We start from the raw sequence: 19,465 nt of genomic DNA, 5'->3' as shown, positions 1-19,465 counted from the left end.
ACCTTGTTATCACATACTATGCACTTACCACTGTGTTGCGAGAGAAAGAAATTACCTCTGACATCTCTTTTACTTTTCTCCAATCACCTTAAAATGATGTCCTCTCATATTAGCCATTTTGGCCCTGGGGAAAACAGGCTGCTGGCTGTTGCAGGGGTCGGTGCTGGGCCTGCAACTCTTCATGCTATACATTAACGATCTGGAAGAGTGGGGCCAAGTGTAGTGTATCTAATTTTGCTAATGACACTAAATTGAGTGGAAAAGCAAATTGTGCAGAGGATACGGAGAGTCTGCAGAGAGATATAGATAGGTTAAGCGAGTGGGCAAGGGTCTGGCAGATGGAGTACAATGTTGGTAAATGCGAGGTCATCCACTTTGGAAGGAAAAATGGAAGATCAGATTATTATTTAAATGGTAAAAGATTGCAGCACGCTGCTGTGCAGGGGGACTCGGGAGTGTTTGTGCATGAATCGCAAAAGGTTGGTTTGCAGGTGCAGCAGGCTATCGAGAAGGCAGATGAAATGCTGGCCTTCATTGCCAGAGGGATCGAATTCAAGAGCAGGGAGGTTATGTTGCAAATGTACAGGGTACTGGTAAGGCCGCACCTGGAGTACTGTGTGCAGTTCTGGTACTGTTCTTGAGTAAGCATATACTGGCTTAGGAGGCAGTGCAGAAGAGGTTCACCAGGTTGATTCCAGAGATGAGGGGGTTAGACCATGCGGAGAGATTGAGTCGCCTTGGACTGTACTCGCTGGAATTCAGAAGGATGAGAGGAGATCTTATGGAAACACGTAACATTATGAAAGAGATAGATAAGACAGAGGCAGGAAAGTTGTTTCCACTGGTAGGTGAGTCTAGAACTAGGGACATAGCCTCAAGATTCGGGGGAGTAGATTTAGGACAGGGATGAAGAGAAACTGCTTTCCCCAGAGAGTGGTGAATCTGTGAAATTCTCTGCCCAATGAAGCAGTGGAGGCTGCCTCAGTAAATATATTTAAGGCAAGGTTGGAAAGATTTTTGTACAGTAGGGGAATTTAGGGTTATGGGGAAGAGGGAGGTAGGTGGAGATGAGTCCATGGTCAGATCAGCCATGATCTTATTGAATGGTGGAGCAGGCTCGACGGGCCGGATGGGCGACTCCTACTCCTGTTTCTGATGTCCATTCTATGCCTCTTGCTATCTTTCAAGTCACCGCTCTTCCTTTACTCCAAAGTTTGCTCAAACTTCTCTCATAAGACATGCTCGCTGAATTCAGGCAGCCTCCCGGTAAAACACCTCTGCACTCTTTCTGATGCTTCCGTACACACTCGGTGACCACTTTAAGCAGGTACTCCACTCACTAATGCAAATACCGAATCAGCCAATCATGTGGCAGCAACTCAGAGCATGCAGGTGTACGCAAGGACAAGAAGGTTCAGTTGCTGGTCAGACCAAACATCAGAATGGGGAAGAAATGTGATCTAGGTGACTTTGACTGTGGAATGATTGTTGGTGCCAGATGGGGTGGTTTGAGTATCTCAGCAACTGCTGATCCTCTGGGATTTTCATGCACAGCACTCTCTGGATCTGGGGTTCCCAACCTGGGGTCCAGAGACCTCTTGGATAATTGTATTGGTCCATGGTACAAAAAAAGTTGGGAACCCCTGCTTGAGAATAGAGATGAGAAGGAATTTTGTGGTGAATTATTGCAGTCAATTACGTTTTAACTTTAGATTTATTGTCATGACCTTCAACTTCTTAAACTGAGGGAGGGGAGCGGAGGAACAAAGTATTCTTGGACACGCAAGACCTTGGACAGGGATGAGGCTGCTTGCATTCTGCGCTTGGCCCTCCTGAGCACAGTAGTGTGTAAAATGGGACGGCTGGTGGTGTACTGGCATCCACAGCTGATTTCTGCGGGAAGCGGTCCTGGGTTTGAATCCGGCCGTCTCCTTGCACGCTTTCTGTCCGTGCAGGGTTGAATGTCAAGCTAGCAACTTGGCCTTATTTAAAAAAAATAAAAATGCTACAGAAACGGCAAGTTTGCCACCTGATCCACCACAAGGCGCGGAAAGGAACAACAACAAACACTAGTTGGGCCGTTATTTCATGAAGCTCTCTTTCCAGTATGTAACTAGGAATGGTTCCACCCTTCACTTTGGTCCATGGGACCTCTCCGGCCAAGGTTAAGGAACTGATTCAGTGGAAAAATCTGGGAATTCTGTATTGTTTTGTTTGTTTATATGCAATCCAGTATGTGAACCGTATCCTGGATTCCGAAAACTATTTAAGAAAAAAATGACTGTGAGAAAATTCTTACCACTGTTTGCCCGAACAAGTGAACAGTGAAGAGCTCTTCTTGCTAGACTTTGTACTCCGAGTGCACTGGCGCGAGGGAGATTGTCACCCTAGTTGCATCACAATCGGCCTCTGATGTCACAAAACATTTCCTCTGCCAGCTCAACGGTCGAACTTCAAGACACAGTGGAGACATTGAATCCTGAGCTGAGCTGCTTTACAGGATACCCCTGGGTCCCCTCCTCCTTCCCTTTCTCCTTTGTCCACTGTACTCTCTTCCATAGAGTTCCTCCAGCGTTTTGTGTGTGTTGCTTTGGATTTCCAGCAACTTTCTTGTGTTCTGTTCCCCACTCTGGCCTCTTCTCACCTGCCCATTCCTCTCTCTCCCCCCACCCCAAGTCTTCTCCTCTTCCCCTTTCTCCCACGGTCCACTCTCCTATCAGATTCCTTCCTCTCCAGCCCTCTACCTTTCCCATCCACCAGGCTTCGCCTATCACCCTCCAGCCAGCCTCCTCCCCCTCCCCGCAGCTTTTTATTCTGGCGTCTTCACCCCTTCCTTTCCAGTCCCGAGGAAGGGTCTCGGCCTGAAACGTCGGCTGTTTATTCCTCTCCACAGATGCTGCCTGACCTGCTGAGTTCCCCAGCGTTTTGTGTGCGCAGCTTCACGACATGTTAAATTAAATGGCGTATTAGCCCCGGGAACTGGAAACAGTGGGTTGGAACCACTTGCATATCCCAATAGGGCATTAAATGAATGGTCAGGGCCACCTATATAAAAAAAAATCTGTCCCAAGGTCTCAGTAATTATGTACAACACAACAGGATTTTAAAAAGATGCAAGAGAAGGGATAGCAGTGCACTTGACTGTCAGTAGAACGAGGTAACATTTGCCTATCCTAGAATATCAGCAAGGTTTGTGTCCTTGAGTGGGATTCGACCCCTGGACCTTCTAAATTGAAGGTTAAACATTCCAGGCTGAGAATCTTCTTCAGGACTGGGAAGGAAGGGGGAAGATGGTTGAATAAGAAGGTGGAGGAGGGAAGGGAGATAACTAAAGGGTGACAGGTGAAGCCGGGAGGCTGAGGAAGGTCAAGGGCTGGAGAAGAAGGAATCAGACAGGAGAGGAGAGTGCACCGTGAGAGAAAGAGGAGGGGCATTAGGGGGAGGTGATGGGCAGGTGAGGAGAGGAGGTAAGAGGCCAGAGTGGCGAATAGAAGAAGAGGGAAGGGGAGAGAACAAAATTACTGGAAGATAAATCGATGTTTTTACTATCAGGTTGGAGGCTACCCAGCTGGAATAAGAGGCGTTGCTCCTCCACCCTGAGGGTGGCCTCATCTTGGAAAAGAAGCCATGGGCTGATACATCAGAACAGGAAACGGAGATGGGAATGAAAATGGTAGACCACTGGGAAATTGTGCTCGTGGTGGATGGAGCAGAGGTCCTCGACAAAGTTGTCCCCCCAATCCAGGTCTCATCAATGTTGAGGCGGCCACATCGGGAGCACTGGATGCATTAGTCAGCCCCAGGAGATTCGCAGGTGAGGTGTTGTGGAAGGTCTGTTTGAGGCCCTGAGGGAGGAGGAGAATGGGCAGCTATAGCATTTCTGTCACTTGCCGAGGTAAGTGCTGGGAGGGGGCGAATGGACATGAGAATCACTGAGAGTGTGGTCCCTGCAGAAAGCAGAGAGTGGGTGGAGGTAACGATGTGTTTGGTGGTAGGAATCCTGTTGAAGATGGCAGAAGTTGTGGAGAATGATGTGTTGCATGATGCAGAGCCTCATGAGGACAAGAGGAGGATAAGGCATCAGGAAAATGGGCTGTGCAAGGATGTCTGTCAAATGGAGGAGATGCGGGTGAGAGCAGCCTCAATAGTGGAGGAAAGAAAACCCTGTTCCTTGAAGGAGGACATCTCTGATGCTTTGGAAAGGAAAGACTCATCTCGGGAACAGGTGTGGTTTCCTTGGCTGCGCAAGTCCAGGGAATACATGCTCCCGTCCCGTCAAACCTGTGAGATTGAGACAGCTCTCCCACCTCAAACCCCTGCTACAGTTCGGTGCCAAGAAACTACAGACAGCGCACTGCATAGGATCAAAGGAATTATATTTACGGATCTTAACTAAAGGGTTAATAAAAATAAACCCAGAAGGGGCCCCATTATAGTTAAACAGTCAATTGTGCACAAGTTGGATCTCACCTCTTCCAGAAGTCACCGATCCTCCGTCGATCTTGGTACCTGGCTCCATTGAATCACGGTTCCCCACCGGGTCGAGTCCTACGACCGGTTCTCTCCAGAATCTTCTCTCCATCTCCCACCAAACCAAAAAATAAACCCCAAGCAACACACACAGGCCAGGCAGCATCTACAGGGAGAAGCACTGTCGAAGTTTCGGGCCGAGACCCTTAGTCAGGACCCCAAGACCAACTTTACTAACCTCTTAATTCCACCATCCCAACTGGATAACACACATTCCTCAGCAAACCTCATCTTCAACAATAAACCAACCCGGCTGAAAGCAGAGCAGGCAGCTCTTACAGAACTGTTAAAATGAAATACCTACAGCATAACAGTAAAAATGAGAACCAGGGTGTTACGTATAGAACAGAGAAACAGTACAGGCCTTTTGGCCTGTTATGTTATGCTGACCTTTTAATCTGCTCAAAGATTAACCTAACCTTTCCTCCTCCCTAGCCCTCCATTTTTCTATCATCCATGTGCCTAACTTAAGAGTTCCTTAACTTTCAGATGGTACTGAGAGGGCGCACGGTAGCAAGATATATCAGTTAGTTGAGTGGCGTGGCAGCAACAACCTTGCACTCAACATCACTTAGAACAAAAAGCTGACTGTGGACTTCAGAAAGGGTAAGACGAGGGAACACCCGCCAGTTCTCATAGAGGGTTCAGAAGTGGAAGGAGTGAGCAATTTCCTGGGTATCACTATCTCTGAGGATCAACTAATGCAAAGACGACAAATTTCACGACATATGCCAGTGACATTAAATCTGGAAACCTCATCTGTTCTTCTTCGAAATGGAGCCATGCTACTATTTTTACATCACTCCATTTAACCTGCTGACGATGTAGGACCCCGAGACTCTGGGTCGAAGCGCTGCGATGGAACTGGAACCCAAAGCCTTTCACTCGAGGGGCCCAGCAACCAGAGATGAATGTAGATCACAATACCGTAGTGTGAAAACTGGGATTAACACAGACATTTGCACTTTTTCCCCAAATGAAAATACACCACTCAAAGTTTGGAATCTGTTGTGGAAGCAGAATTAGGCCATTCAGCCCGCTGCAACGTGAACAAACCCACCAGGCAGACACCGAAGGCAGTGGATGAAGAAGTGTTTTATTCCACAAAACGAGATACTCTTGGAGAAAGAGGCCTGCTCAACCCAATCTTACATGACTTTTTACAGGCTAAAGATCAAAGGTAACAAGACAATACTGTAGTTACAATGGATCAACAATGCTAATGGGTTTTCACACACCTCCTTCTTTGCACCCATACTCCAGACACCCACAATTTGGAGTGTGGACAATCGGCATTGTCCACCTTGCAATTAACTCCAGTGGACAGCTCCAGGAAGACCATTGTTCAGAGCTTCATTTTAAATTCAATCTACAATCCACGTTCACGTCTGAAGATTGGTTGCTGGTGAAGAAAATATTTGCCACATACCCTAACTCCAGAATAGGCCCTAACACGGCCCATCAGGTTGGCCTGTCACTCAATCACGACTGAGTTTACTTCAACCCTTTTGCCTCCTTAAATACGCCCAATGACTCAGCCTCCACTACCCTCTGTGGTAACAAATGCCACAGATTCACCATCGCCCGGCTGAAGCAATTCCTTACTTGTTCCTCTGGTCCTAGACTCTTCTAATTCTGAAAACATTTGCACACCCAGGAAACCACAACATGCTAACTGACGGTAATAAAAGATAATACAGAGTTCCCAAATTTTCTGACTAGCACAACTTGTCAGAATAAACCTATGTTTAAACCTATGTTTTTGATTCAAATTAAATGGCTCTTTCAGGACTACAAAAAAATTTCCGTACAGCTCTCAGGGAAGAGGCATACAGATTTCTTAACACCTTAGATCAATCATTGATTTAATTAATAATAATTTATTCTGCCAATTGCTCTAGTGTTATAACTTGGGTTCTGTGTTCCTAAACACTGTGCTTTTAACTTGATGTCAGTTCCTAACTAGTTTTCAATTCTGCTCTTATCACAGGTCACCAAAGGCCTTACAAAGTCTTTTCGAAAGGTTTTCCTTAGGAGGGATAGGTTACACTTGGAGGAACTGCAATGGAGATTTACCTGAATGCCACCCATCTCAAAGTTCACAGTACACTTATTAATAAAGTACACATTCATCATACAACCTTGAGATCTGTCTCCTTACAGGCAGCCGCAAATCAAGAAACCCAGAAGAACCAATTTTTTAAAAACCCAATAAACTCCCAATGTGTAGAGTGAGGAAAAAAAAAACAAATTGTGAAAACAATAAAAGTAAGCAAATAGCATTTAGAACAAAGTCATCCAGAGCAGGCCGCAGCCTTAGCCTCAGTTCAGCACACAGCAGAGTTAACGTCACAGAGTCCACAGACACAAAGCCCGCAGTAGCCGGAGCAGACTGCAGCGAAGAGCAGATTAAATGTCGCAGAGCAGCGAGCAGAACTGGCCCAACCCTCGCCTCCAAGGGTTGCTTTACACAAACTGGGGTTCGCTGGAATGAGGGGCGGATGATAATTTGCTTCTGTAGTCATAGGTTGGCATGTTCAGGGCAACACAGCAGCGTAGCGCTTAGTGCAATATCATACAGCTCCAGCTGTAAGAATGAGATTTGAGGCAAAGTCGGGGCAAGGTCCGAGGCACATTCAAGTCAAAGTCTGGGTGGGCGGAACAGAGCAGAGGCAATTTCGAGGCCCGTCCACCTAAATCAAGAGTGAGGTTTGATCGATCCAAGTGCCAGGCCGATTTGGAAAGGTCCAAATGGCAGTATGGTCCAGGCCCATGTTGATGTTTGGACGATTTAAACGAGCTTCACTTTTCTCCTGAATGCTATTTGTTTACCTTTATTATTTACATGATTTGCCTTTTTTTTCTCTCTCTGCAAACATTGGATGTTTGACTGTTTTTTTAAAAAAACAGGTTCTTCTGGGTTTCTTTGTTTCGTGGCTGCCTGTAAGGAGATGAATCTCAAGGTTGTATATAGTATAGATACTTTGATAATAAACATACTTTGAACGTGACAAATAAAGCTAATCTCCCAGGACCGATTTTTAGTTTATTTTTTTTTTTAAAAAAGGCCTTTCAGGAATTAAATTACAAAATGCTTCAAAAAAAATTTAGAACTCTGTGCTGAAAGTGCCAACTCCATAATTCCATAACCTACAAGGTTTTGATAACTGGGGACACAGGATACTGCAGATGCTGGAAATAAGTGCAATTGGTATTTAAGAAATCGTCATGGAAACCCCGATGAATGTATTGACAATAAAGACTAGGGGGAAAATATCAATATGAATTTACTTCAACAGCTGATCAAACAGGTACAAGAACCGAAGGAAGTGGAATAATTCTTTACAATAAACTTTTACTGCCAAATCATCTAATATCCCAAAACGAAAGCAGATATGAAATGAATGTATAAATTATATGATCTGTGTTTAAACATAATTACTTACTTTAAAATGTATTAAATATATCACAGAATGGAAGAATCCGATCCCCTGTCAAACTTGATCAGTAAACTTAAGAGTTAAGTTATAGTAAGCACCCTCCGAAACACACCACCCCGCAACAACAGAACGATATGTCGTATTACTGGTCCTCTATCAGCTCACGCTGCCCCTGATACTTCACGTAGACTATGAACATGACCACAGAGGCAACAATGCACACGCTGCCGCAGACAAGATAAGCAATCCCCAGGAATGGGTTCCTTCCACCCATCCACGATATGGTGCTGAACGTTATGCGTTTCCGTCCATTGAAGCTGATCACCGGATAATCTGGGGAAAACGAGGAGTTAAGGAGAGGGCACCTTAGATTCTTGCTTCGCGCCGTTTAAAAAAAGAAACCACACGGATCAAGGTTTGTTCATCACAGAGCGCGCCGGTGCTCTCATTCCTCGTTGAGAAGGCGGAGAGGCACCTGTACCGGTCCAGGCCGTTACATTGATTCTTCCTTAAGTACAGTCGACCCTCCTCATCCGCGAGTTCCGCATGCGCGAATTCAACCAACCACGAATCGCGAAAACCCAGAAGTTCTCTCTCCAGCACTCGTTGTTTGAGCATGTACAGACTTTCTTTTCTTGTGATTGTTCCCTAAACAATGCAGTATAAGAACTATTTACATAGCATTTACATTGTATTAGGTACTATAAGTAATTATAAGTAATCTAGAGATGTTTTAAACTATATGGGAGGATATGTGTAGGTTATCGCGGATCGGGATCGGAAAAAAAACAGAAGTTTTCTTACTAAGTAAGTCAGAACAGGTACATCCGGTATTATTTAGTGTCAGTTAGTCAAACGTTTGTCTTAGTATATATTTTACCTTTCTATGCATATAAAACACTTAAGAAATGTATGTATTTCAATAATTAAATCACTGTGTTGCTTAGTAATAATTGTAGCTTTCATTGGGGCAGGGCCTTTCACATGCTCCATTATTCTCACTTTATCCTTTAAAATCGTTCCGATTATTGAGCGACCGTAGCCCAACGCTTTTCCAGTGACCGATGGCGTTTCCGATCGCTTTATTATTTCCACTTTATTTTCAATCGTGATCCATTTTCCGTCAACAGAACAGAAACACTGCGGATTCAGAGCTCCGCCGGGTCTTAATGTCTACAGCACTGAGACAGGTTAAATAAGGGACTTGAGCATCCGTGTTTTTTGGTATCCGTGAGGGGTCCCGGAACCAATCCCTCGCGGATAAGGAGGGTCGACTGTACTGAGTCATAGGACGTGGACCTTGGTGGTAACGGCAACATTTGCTTCTCACCTACAGCCATTGCTCTGCGACGTCCCTTTGGACGGAGGCAATTGGATGTGGCAGGACAGAGGTGAGGCAGCGAGGGCCCGTTGCCGAGAGGGAGGAAGACCCGAGGTTCGATCGAGTTAAGCGGCGGGCCAAATCGAAAAGATGGGTACAGGTTGAGTCGAGGCGATGGGGCCCAAGCCCCACAGCGCATCGGGCAACTGAACCCAATGACTGGACGACGACTTAGACGCTGGGACAGATTGAAAAGGTCGGAGTTTTGGGGCCCCAAGGCGAGGGACGTGCTGGTTCAGTCAGCTCGCTGCTCTGCGCTAAACTAAGGGTCCATGGATAGATTCTCTGTGTGGACTTCAGTTCAGAATGCCATTTGCTTACGTTTATTGTTTTTTCTCTCTTTCTCCCTCTCCCTCTCCCTCTCCCTCTCCCTCTCCCTCTCCTCTCTCTCTCTCTCTCTCCCTCTCTCCCTCTCTCCCTCTCTCCCTCTCTCCCTCTCTCCCTCTCTCCCTCTCCCTCTCTCCATTGAGTGTTTGACAGTCTTTTCTATTGTATTTTTCTTTCGGTTTCTTTGTTCCGTCACTGCCTGTAGGGGACAAATCTCAAGGGTGTGCAATGTATACATACCCTTTAATGATAAAAGTACTCTGATCTCCACAGTATATCCAGCCCCTCCACCTATCTCTATCGCCTACAAACTTCCCACAAAGCCATCAAATCATTTGACATATAACATGAAAAGAAGCGGATCCCATATCAAACCTTGCAGAACAACATTTCCCACTGGCATCCAACCAGAATAAACCCCTTTTATTCCAATTCTTTGCCTCCTGCCATTCAGTCAATCTTCCATCCATGCTAGTACCTCTCCTGTAATACCATGGGCTCTTATCTTGTTAAACAGCCTCATTCCGGCCTCATGAAAACTAAAGTAACCAACATCCACTGACTCTTCTTTGTCTATTTCCTAAAGGAATTCCAACAGATTTGTCAGGCAAGATTTCCCCTTAAGGAAACCATGCTGACCTTGGCCTACTTTATCATGCACCTCCATCTAACCCAAAATCTTAACCTTAATCATGGACTCCAACATCCTTCCAACCACCAAAGTGGCCTATAATTTCCTTCCTTCTGCCTCCCTCGCTTCTTAAAAATGGAGTGGCATTTGCAATTTCCCAGTCCTCTGGAACGATTCCAGGTTCTATTGATCCTGGAAATATTATTACTAATGCCTCCACAATTTCTTTGGCTACCTCCTTCAGAACCCTGCAGTTTAACCCGACTTATCTACCTTCAGACCTTTCAGCTTCCCAAGCACCTTCTCCTTAGTAACAGCAACCACACTGACTCCTGCCCCGACACTCTCGCAATGTTAGTACCTTCCACAGTGAAGACAGGTGTAAAGTACTTATTATGTTTGTCCGCCAGTTCCGTGTTCCCTACTATCAGCTCTCCAGCATCATTTACCAGTGGTCCAATATCTAGTCTCGCCAATATTTTACTCTTTATACAGCATATCCAAAAAAAAAACCTTTGGTATCCACTTCTATAGTATTGGCTGGCTTACTATCCCATTTCATCTTTTCTGTCCTTATGGATTTTTAGTTGCCTTCTACTGGTTTTTAAAAGCTTCCCAATTCTCTACCTTCCCACTAATTTTTGCTATAATGCCCTCTCTTTTGCTTTTGTGCTCTCTTTGTCTTGTCAGCCATGGTTGCCTCAACCTGCCTTTAGAATACTTCTTCATCCTTGGGAGGTATCTATCAGGCACCTTCCGAATTGCCCCCAGAAACCCCACCCATTGCTGTTCTATCCTCATCCCTACTAGTGTCCCCTTCCAATCAACTTTTATCTACACTGTAATGATCTTCAACTTTATTGTTTACCTGTAGTTGAGTTTCTCTGTGGCATTTAAACTCTATTCCGCATTGCTATTGTTCGACCTCAATGCACTGTGTAATGATTTGGTCTGTACGAACAGTATGCAAGATGTCACTGTACCTTGGCACATGTGACAATCATATACCAATTCTGGGGAGGGTGAGGGAGACAGATCTCCCCAGGTTCCCTATTCACAGGGCAAGGATACTGTAACTTATCTCCACAGAATAGTTTCCTGGCTCCAGTCCTCCGTCGACGCGGCGATAGAGCTTGCGGAACGTCGGCAAGGCTGCCGTCCTCATCCAGACGAGGAAGTCTTCGTTGATGAAGCCATTGTTTTCTGGGTTTGTGTCCAACTCGTAGGCAGGTCGGGGCCAGTTGATAGGCTTCACAGTGCCTGTGATTAAGCAAATTAATTTTGACAAGTAAAATTAAATGGCTCGTTAGCCAAAACTACATGCTATTAACACCAGAGACGTAAACATTTTTTTTTTGCGTGGTTGTATTTCACTGATGTCTGATATGTGCCTGGTATGTTCTATGTGCAATGACTAGGCCTCAAGCTGCAGTGCCATCAGGATCGAAGCCAGTGCATTCCACCAGGGGGCACTGTGGAGTGGCATCCAGAATTGAGATGGTGCTGCCCCCTACTGTTCGCTCGGCAGAAGACAAGTGGTGGACTGCAGATTTCTGTGGCATTCATGACTTGGGCCTGGACTTTATTGCATGGCTGTATCTTACCGATACCTTTATGTGCTTGCTATCTTGTTGTGTTACGTGTGCTTTGTGCTGTGTGTGACTGTTAGTACTGTGCTTTGCACCTTGTCCCTGGAGTAATGCTGTCCCGTTTGGCTATACTGATGGGTATTCATGTATGGTTGAATGACAATTAAACTTGAATTGAATTGAATTGGAGAGGATGTTTCCATAGGTGGGAGAGTCTAGGACCACGGGGCTACACTGGACCAGTAAAGGACAAGATGTTTTCATAGGTGGGAACTTTGAGGACCACAGGACAACACTGTATCATTGAAGAAGAGGTTTCCAAAAATGGGAACGTGAGGACCAGAGAGCGCAGCCACTGAATAGACCCCAACCTGGCATCCTTTCAGCTAACGGTAAGGCTCCATGGCATAAGAAAGGTTGGGAACTCCTGGAGTAGAAGGACATCCCTTCAGAATAGAGATAAGGAGGAATTTCTTTAGCCAGAGAGTGGTGAATCTGTGGAATTCCTTGCCACAGTCGGCTGTGGAGGCCACGTCATTGGATATATTTAAAACAGAAGTTCTTGATTAGTAAGGGTGTCAAAGGTTTCAGGGAGAAGGCAGGAGAATGGGGTTTAGCACAATAATAAATTGGCCATGATTGAATGGTGGAGCAGACTTGATGGGCTGAATAGCCTAATTATGCTCTTATGTCTAATGGAATTGACTGGTCTCTTCCTCGATCTAGATGCAAGAATCATTGCTAAATGCGGGGGGGGGGGGGGGGGGGATCTAGTGCACAGGATCGATAGAAGCTGCAGAAAGTAGAGAACTTAGTCAGGTCAATCACGGGCACCAGCATCCAGGACATCTTCAAGGAGCGATGCCTCAAAAGGGCAGTGTCCATCATTAAAACCCCCCATCATCCACAACATGCCCTCTTCTCATTGCTACCATCAGGATGGAGGTACAGAAGCCTGAAGGCACACATTCAATGATTCAGGAACAGCTTCTTCACCTCTGCCATCAGATTTCTGAATGGAATATTGAACCCCTAAACACCACCTCACTACTTCCAAGCACTACTTATTTAACTTTTATATACCATTGCAAAAAAAGTTTCTGAACCCTTTGCAATTATCTGGTTTTCTGCATTAATTACTCATAAAATGTTGTCCAATCTTCATGAGGGAGGGAGAGAGGGAGAGAGGGAGGGAGGGAGAGAGACTGTGTATACATATATGCACACACACAGCCTATAAAAAGTATTCACCCCCACCCCCTGAAAGTTTTTGTGTTTTACTGTTTTACAACATTGAATCACAGTGGATATGATTGATAAGGTGGATGTGTGTGCGTGTATGTATGTATGTATGTATATGTATGTGCGTGTGTGTGTATATATGTGTGTGTATGTGTACATATATCTATAGTGTGTATATATACATATATAATTCACTGTATATTCAGTATGCACATACATACACACCTGTAATTCATGATTTTTATTATTATATAGTGCATTGTACTGCTACAAAAACAACAAATTTCACAATATATGTGGATAATGTCAAACCTGATTCCCATTCTGATCACTGGCAGAGCAATCGGAGTGTTAGCGTAAAACATATCCTAACAGATACGTCCTGCATACCTCTAATTATTCTTACTCAGTTTATTAGACTCTCTAAACTATTTCCAAGCCGATAAGGTGTGCAAGTTGGAGAGGACCATGGAGTCAGTGTTGTGTCTATTACTTTTCAGTTAGTCCTGATGAAGGGTCTCGGCCCGAAACGTCGACAGTGCTTCTCCTTATAGATGCTGCCTGGCCTGCTGCGTTCCACCAGCATTTTGTGTGTGTTGTTTGTAACTAGACAGGGTCTCTGTTTCTTCTCACTCTTAGCCTTTGTGGAAGAAAAGTAAATTTTGAATTTAATGCTGTTGTCAAGGTTGACTAGCTAAGTATTGCTCAAGACTTGGATCTTGAGAGTGACTGGATAAGACAGACACTGCCCTGCTTGTGCAAGCTAACAAAAGCTAGACGTAGATCATGTCAGTGATGAGGCATTGTTAGCCTTTGTCCAAGACTGTCTAGCTAATAGAGGAACTGACTGTAGACGTGCAGTTCCAATTTTGTGTACCCTGTGGCTCATTTTAATCTGGATGATACCCAAACAAGTGCTTCTTGAAATCGCTGACCAAGTAAGTTTAGCTGTTGGCTATTGCCCAAAATTAAGCATCATTGGAGGAGTCATGAGGCAATGGCTCCCTGTGGTCACGTATTAAAGGGTTAACCTTATACCAATGTCCGTTTTTATTTCTGTTTGATAATGGGGTAAATTGGTCCCTTAGAGAATCAGGGTGGTCAGCTATGTCTGGAGCCGAGGGAGATGGGAGAGATTTTGAACGATTTCTTCTCTTCGGTATTCACTAAGGAGAAGGATATTGAATTGTGTAAGGTGTGGGAAACAAGTAAGGAAGTTATGGAACCTATGACAATTAAAGAGGTGGAAGTACTGGCGCTTTTAAGAAATTTAAAAGTGGATAAATCTCCGGGTCCTGACAGGATATTCCCCAGGACCTTGAGGGAAGTTTGTGTAGAGATAGCAGGAGCTCTGACGGAGATCTTTCAGATGTCATTAGAAACGGGGATTGTGCCGGAGGATTGGCGTATTGCTCATGTGGTTCCATTGTTTAAAAAGGGTTCTAGAAGTAAGCCTGGCAATTATAGACCTGTCAGTTTGACATCAGTGATGGGTAAATTAATGGAAAGTATTCTTAGAGATAGTATTTATAATTATCTGGATAGACAGGATCTGATTAGGAGTAGCCAGCATGGATTTGTGCATGGAAGGTCATGTTTGACAAACCTTATTGAATTTTTTGAAGAAGTTACGAGGAATGTTGACGAGAGTAAGGCAGTGGATGTAGTCTATATGGACTTCAGCAAGGCCTTTGACAAAGTTCCACATGGAAGGTTAGTTAAGAAGGTTCAGTCGTTAGGTATTAATGCTGAAGTAATAAAATGGATTCAACAGTGGCTAGATGGGAGATGCCAGAGAGTAATGGTGGATAATTGTTTATCGGGATGGAGGCCGGTGACTAGCGGGGTGCCTCAGGGATCTGTTTTGGGTCCAATGTTGTTTGTAATATACATAAATGATCTGGATGATGGGGTGGTAAATTGGATTAGTAAGTATGCTGATGATACTAAGGTAGGAGGTGTTGTGGATAATGAGGTGGGTTTTCAAAGCTTGCAGGGAGATTTATGCCGGTTAGAAGAATGGGCTGAACGTTGGCAGATGGAGTTTAATGCTGAGAAGTGTGAGGTTCTACATTTTGGCAGGAATAATCCAAATAGAACATACAGGGTAAATGGTAGGGCATTGAGGAATGCAGTGGAACAGAGAGATCTAGGAATAACAGTGCATAGTTCCCTGAAGGTGGAGTCTCATGTAGATAGGGTGGTGAAGAAGGCTTTTGGAACGCTGACCTTTATAAATCAGAGCATTGAGTACAGAAGTTGGGATGTAATGTTAAAATTGTACAAGGCATTGGTAAGGCCAAATTTGGAATATTGTGTACAGTTCTGGTCACCGAATTATAGGAAAGATATCAATAAATTAGAGAGAGTGCAGAGACGATTTACTAGGATGTTACCTGGGTTTCAGCACTTAAGTTACAGAGAAAGGTTGAACAAGTTAGGTCTCTATTCATTGGAGCGTAGAAGGTTGAGGGGGGATTTGATCGAGGTATTTAAAATTTTGAGAGGGATAGATAGAGTTGACGTGAATAGGCTGTTTCCATTGAGAGTAGGGGAGATTCAAACGAGAGGACATGATTTGAGAGTTGGTGGCAAAAGTTTAAGGGAAACACGAGGGGGTATTTCTTTACTCAGAGAGTGATAGCTGTGTGGAATGAGCTTCCTGTAGAAGTAGTAGAGGCCAGTTCAGTTGTGTCATCTAAGGTAAAATTGGATAGGTATATGGACAGGAAAGGAGTGGAGGGTTATGGGCTGAGTGTGGGTAGGTGGGACTAGGTGAGATTAAGAGTTCGGCACGGACTAGGAGGGCCGGAATGGCCTGTTTCCGTGCTGTGATTGTTATATGGTTATATGGTTAAATTCTCTTACAGTAAACTGGTACCAAAATTCTTTTACAGTAAAATATGATAAAACAGGGTAAATTCTTCGACAGTTAGATGATTGCTGGTGACCAAAGGTCACCATGGGGTCAATGTTGTGTCCATTTCTTTTCAGGTTGTACGTTTTTCACGTTTCATGATTTGGATGACAGAATTGCTGGCTTTACAAGTTTGCGGATGATAGGAAGACAGGTGGAGGGAAAGGTAGTGTTGAGAAAGATTGGGGGAATGGGCAAAGAACTGGCAGATGAAATACAGCGTAGGGAAGAGTACGGTCATGCACTTTGGCAGAAGGAATAAAAGCATAAACTATTTTCTAAATGGGGCTCGAATTCAGAAATCAAAGGTGCAGAGGGACTTGGGAGTCCTTGGACAGGATTCCCTAAAGGTTAACTTGCAGGTTGAGTTGGCTAGCACTTATTTCAAGAGGACTAGAATATTAAAGCAAGGATGTAATGCTGTGGCTTTATAAGGCCTTGGTTAGACCACATTTGGAGCATTGTGAGTAGTTTCAGAACAGTACAGCCCAGGAAAAGGCCATTCAGCCCACAATGTGGTGCTGATCCAACTAAAGAGCAAATCAAAAAGACCCAAACACTAATCAATCCTGCCTCCACACTGTAACCTATGGACCCCATATCTAAGAAAGGATTTGCTGGCATTGAAGAGCATCCAGAGGAGGTTTATAAGAATGATCCTGCAAATGGAAGGGTTAAAAGCATGATGGGCTTTTGATGGCTCTGGCCCTCTACTCACTGGAGCCTAGACGATTGTGGGGGATAATCACATATAAATCTATCAAACATTGAAAGGACTCGATAGAGCTGACATAGTGAAGAAGTTTACAATAGTGGTACAGTCTAGGACCATAGAGCACAGGGTGGAGAACCAGTGGAATTCATTACCACGTATGGAGGCCAAGTTATTAGACATACTCAAAACAGAGGTTACTAGGTTCTTAAGAAGGGTGTTAAAGGTTATGGGGAGAAGGCAGGAGAATGGGGTTGAGATGGGGGGAAAAAAATCAACCTTGATCTAACGGTAGAGGAGACCCAATGGAACAAATAGCTCAATTCTGCGTATTGTGATAGAGACAGAGAGAGAGAGAGAGAGAGAGAGAGATGAGAGAGAGAGAGAGAGAGAGAGAGAGAGAGAGAGAGGCAGAGGGAGAGAGAGAGAGAGGCAGAGGGAGAGAGAGAGAGAGACAGAGACAGAGAGAGAGAGACAGAGAGAGAGAGAGAGACAGAGACAGAGAGATAGAGATATGAATTACTGACCTGTTAGAGTGATTTTTGGGGTTAGGACACGTAGCAAGCAACTTTAACTGACTTCAGATTTAAATATGAATTGTGGATTAAATTTAAAATGGGTTCCTAAGAACTGTGAACTAAGTTAATTGGAAGAACAGACGCGCGGACTTAAATCTGTTACTTGTGTGTATTTTGGTGTCTATAATATCGGTGTGCACAAGGAAGTGTGGTGGTGGGAAGATCCGGGCATTTGAAACTGTTACACTAGTTCAAAGGAAGCATTGTAAATGTGGAATTGTCCTTTGAGCTTTAGCATGGAGACGAGACATAAAAAATGTTTTACTCCTCATGTACGTGAAGGATGTAAGAATTCAATCCATATAAAATAGTGTTGGCCCAGGTAGGCCTCTTGCTCTGAAAGTCTCTCTTTTTCTTTCTCATGACTCTAAAGGCTGTCAACTTATTTGTGATATTTTGTGGAATAAAGAGACTGCTTCATATCTACTCATGCTTCTCTCTGGTGGCTCCATTTGCGCAACAACAGATCTACTTAATAATTAATGGATTTCAACCAATTTGTACATCAAGTTTAGAGATCAATTAATCATTTGGAAAGCCAGAAAGTCAAGATGCTGGAAACCTTGAGCAACACACTCAAAATGCCGGAGGAACTCGGCAGGCCAGGCAGCCTCTATGCAGGGGAGAGTAAAAAGTCTACGTTTTGGGCTGACACCCATCATTTGGAAAGCCACAGGTGGTTCGAGTTGTAGAACTTGGCCGCAGCCCTATTTAAACTGGACGTCAGAGCTTGGACACGTACTGAGGAAAGAGAGGCTCGAGCATCTTTCAGTGATGGGAAGAAATGATGGAAGAAAGAGTCGCGGTCAACAGCGCACGAGTTACATCGAGGGATGGACAGGCTAAAGTTTTGAAGAGCTTATTCGAACTTTCTCAGATTAAAGACAGATGGAAAACCATGATTGCCCACGTCGTATGACAGGGCGCATAATGATGATAAAGATGATCAGAACATTCAACTGGATCTTCAGCAACTATTCTAGTCTTAATTTAGGAGGAAAACTGTCCCAAAAAGTAACATTCTAGCTACAAGCAATCAAACGCAAGGAAAGGTTATCAATTCCACCGATTCAGTGGCATGTTTATTGCAAACACATCATTACCTTCAAATGCCTTCTGTAGATCAGAGCCATTGTTCACCTTGGGGTTATGGAACTTGACATTGTAGTCCGTCCACCAGGAAATTCCTTTGGCATTTAAAGGGACCTTGGTTTGAGACCCAGTGCTATTCAGCTTATACACAGTAAAGGAATCTGAAAGAACAGAACAACACTGATTTATTTCCCCCAACTTAAACTGAGCTTTGACCTGTCACTGTGAAGTGTGGGTGAGGAGTGCGGCAATGCATTCAAAAAGTTCAAAGTAAATTTACTGTCAAAGTACATATATGTCACCATATACAACCCTGAGATTCATTTTCTTGAGGGGCATACTCAATAAATCCATAATAGAATAATAACCCTAATAGAATCAGTGAAAGACCACACCAACTTGAGTGTTCAACCAGTGTGCAAAAGACAACAAACTGTGCAAATACTAAAAAGAAAGAATTTTTAAGAATAAATAAATAAATAAATAAATAAATAAATAGATAGATAGATAGACAGATAAATAAATAAATAAGCAGTAAATATCGAGAACATGAGATGAAGAGTGTTTGAAACTGAGTTCATGGGTCGTGGGAACATTTCAGTGCTGGGGAGAGTGAAGTTGAGTGAAGTTATCCCCTTTGGTTCAAGAGCCTGATGGTTGAGGGGTAATAACTGTTCCTGAACCTGGCGGTGTGAGTCCTGAGGCTCCTGGACCTTCTTCCTGATGGCAGCAGTGAGAAGAGAGCGTGTCCCGGGTGGTGGGGGTCCCTGATGATGGATGCTGGTTCCCTGTGACAACACTGCGTGTAGACGTGCTCAAAAGTGGGGGGGACGTTCACTACCGGTGATGGAAGACGCATTGAATTGAGCAACTGAAACGGACCATTAGGTTCAGCGAGAGTACGATCATGATCAGTGAACACACGAGTCCCTTTCCTCTAGTTATTTCTCTGTCGCTCACCTTCCTTCCCGTGTGCAACAGCCACGTGACTCTACTGTCAGCCAGCTGTGTGAGGGGGGTAAGTTC

At 44.3% G+C, this 19,465-nt stretch overlaps 1 protein-coding gene across 1 annotated transcript in view; it reads right to left on the bottom strand.

Annotated features, from left to right (window-relative positions):
• Positions 1 to 7,801: 7,801 nt before the first annotated feature.
• Positions 7,802 to 19,465, bottom strand: part of tmem30b (transmembrane protein 30B) — a 44,510-nt gene continuing 32,846 nt past the window's right edge. The window contains 3 exon segments of the mRNA XM_073028406.1: positions 7,802 to 8,303; positions 11,381 to 11,569; positions 18,451 to 18,600. Of these exon segments, the coding sequence (XP_072884507.1) occupies positions 8,113 to 8,303; positions 11,381 to 11,569; positions 18,451 to 18,600 (530 nt within the window). The 3' untranslated portion in view covers positions 7,802 to 8,112.

Source organism: Hemitrygon akajei, chromosome 24, assembly GCF_048418815.1.
Source record: "Hemitrygon akajei chromosome 24, sHemAka1.3, whole genome shotgun sequence".
In the NCBI taxonomy this organism is placed as follows: Eukaryota; Metazoa; Chordata; class Chondrichthyes; order Myliobatiformes; family Dasyatidae; genus Hemitrygon; species Hemitrygon akajei.
Note: the sequence above shows the minus strand (reverse complement) of the source record. Positions and strands in the feature narration are given on the sequence as shown.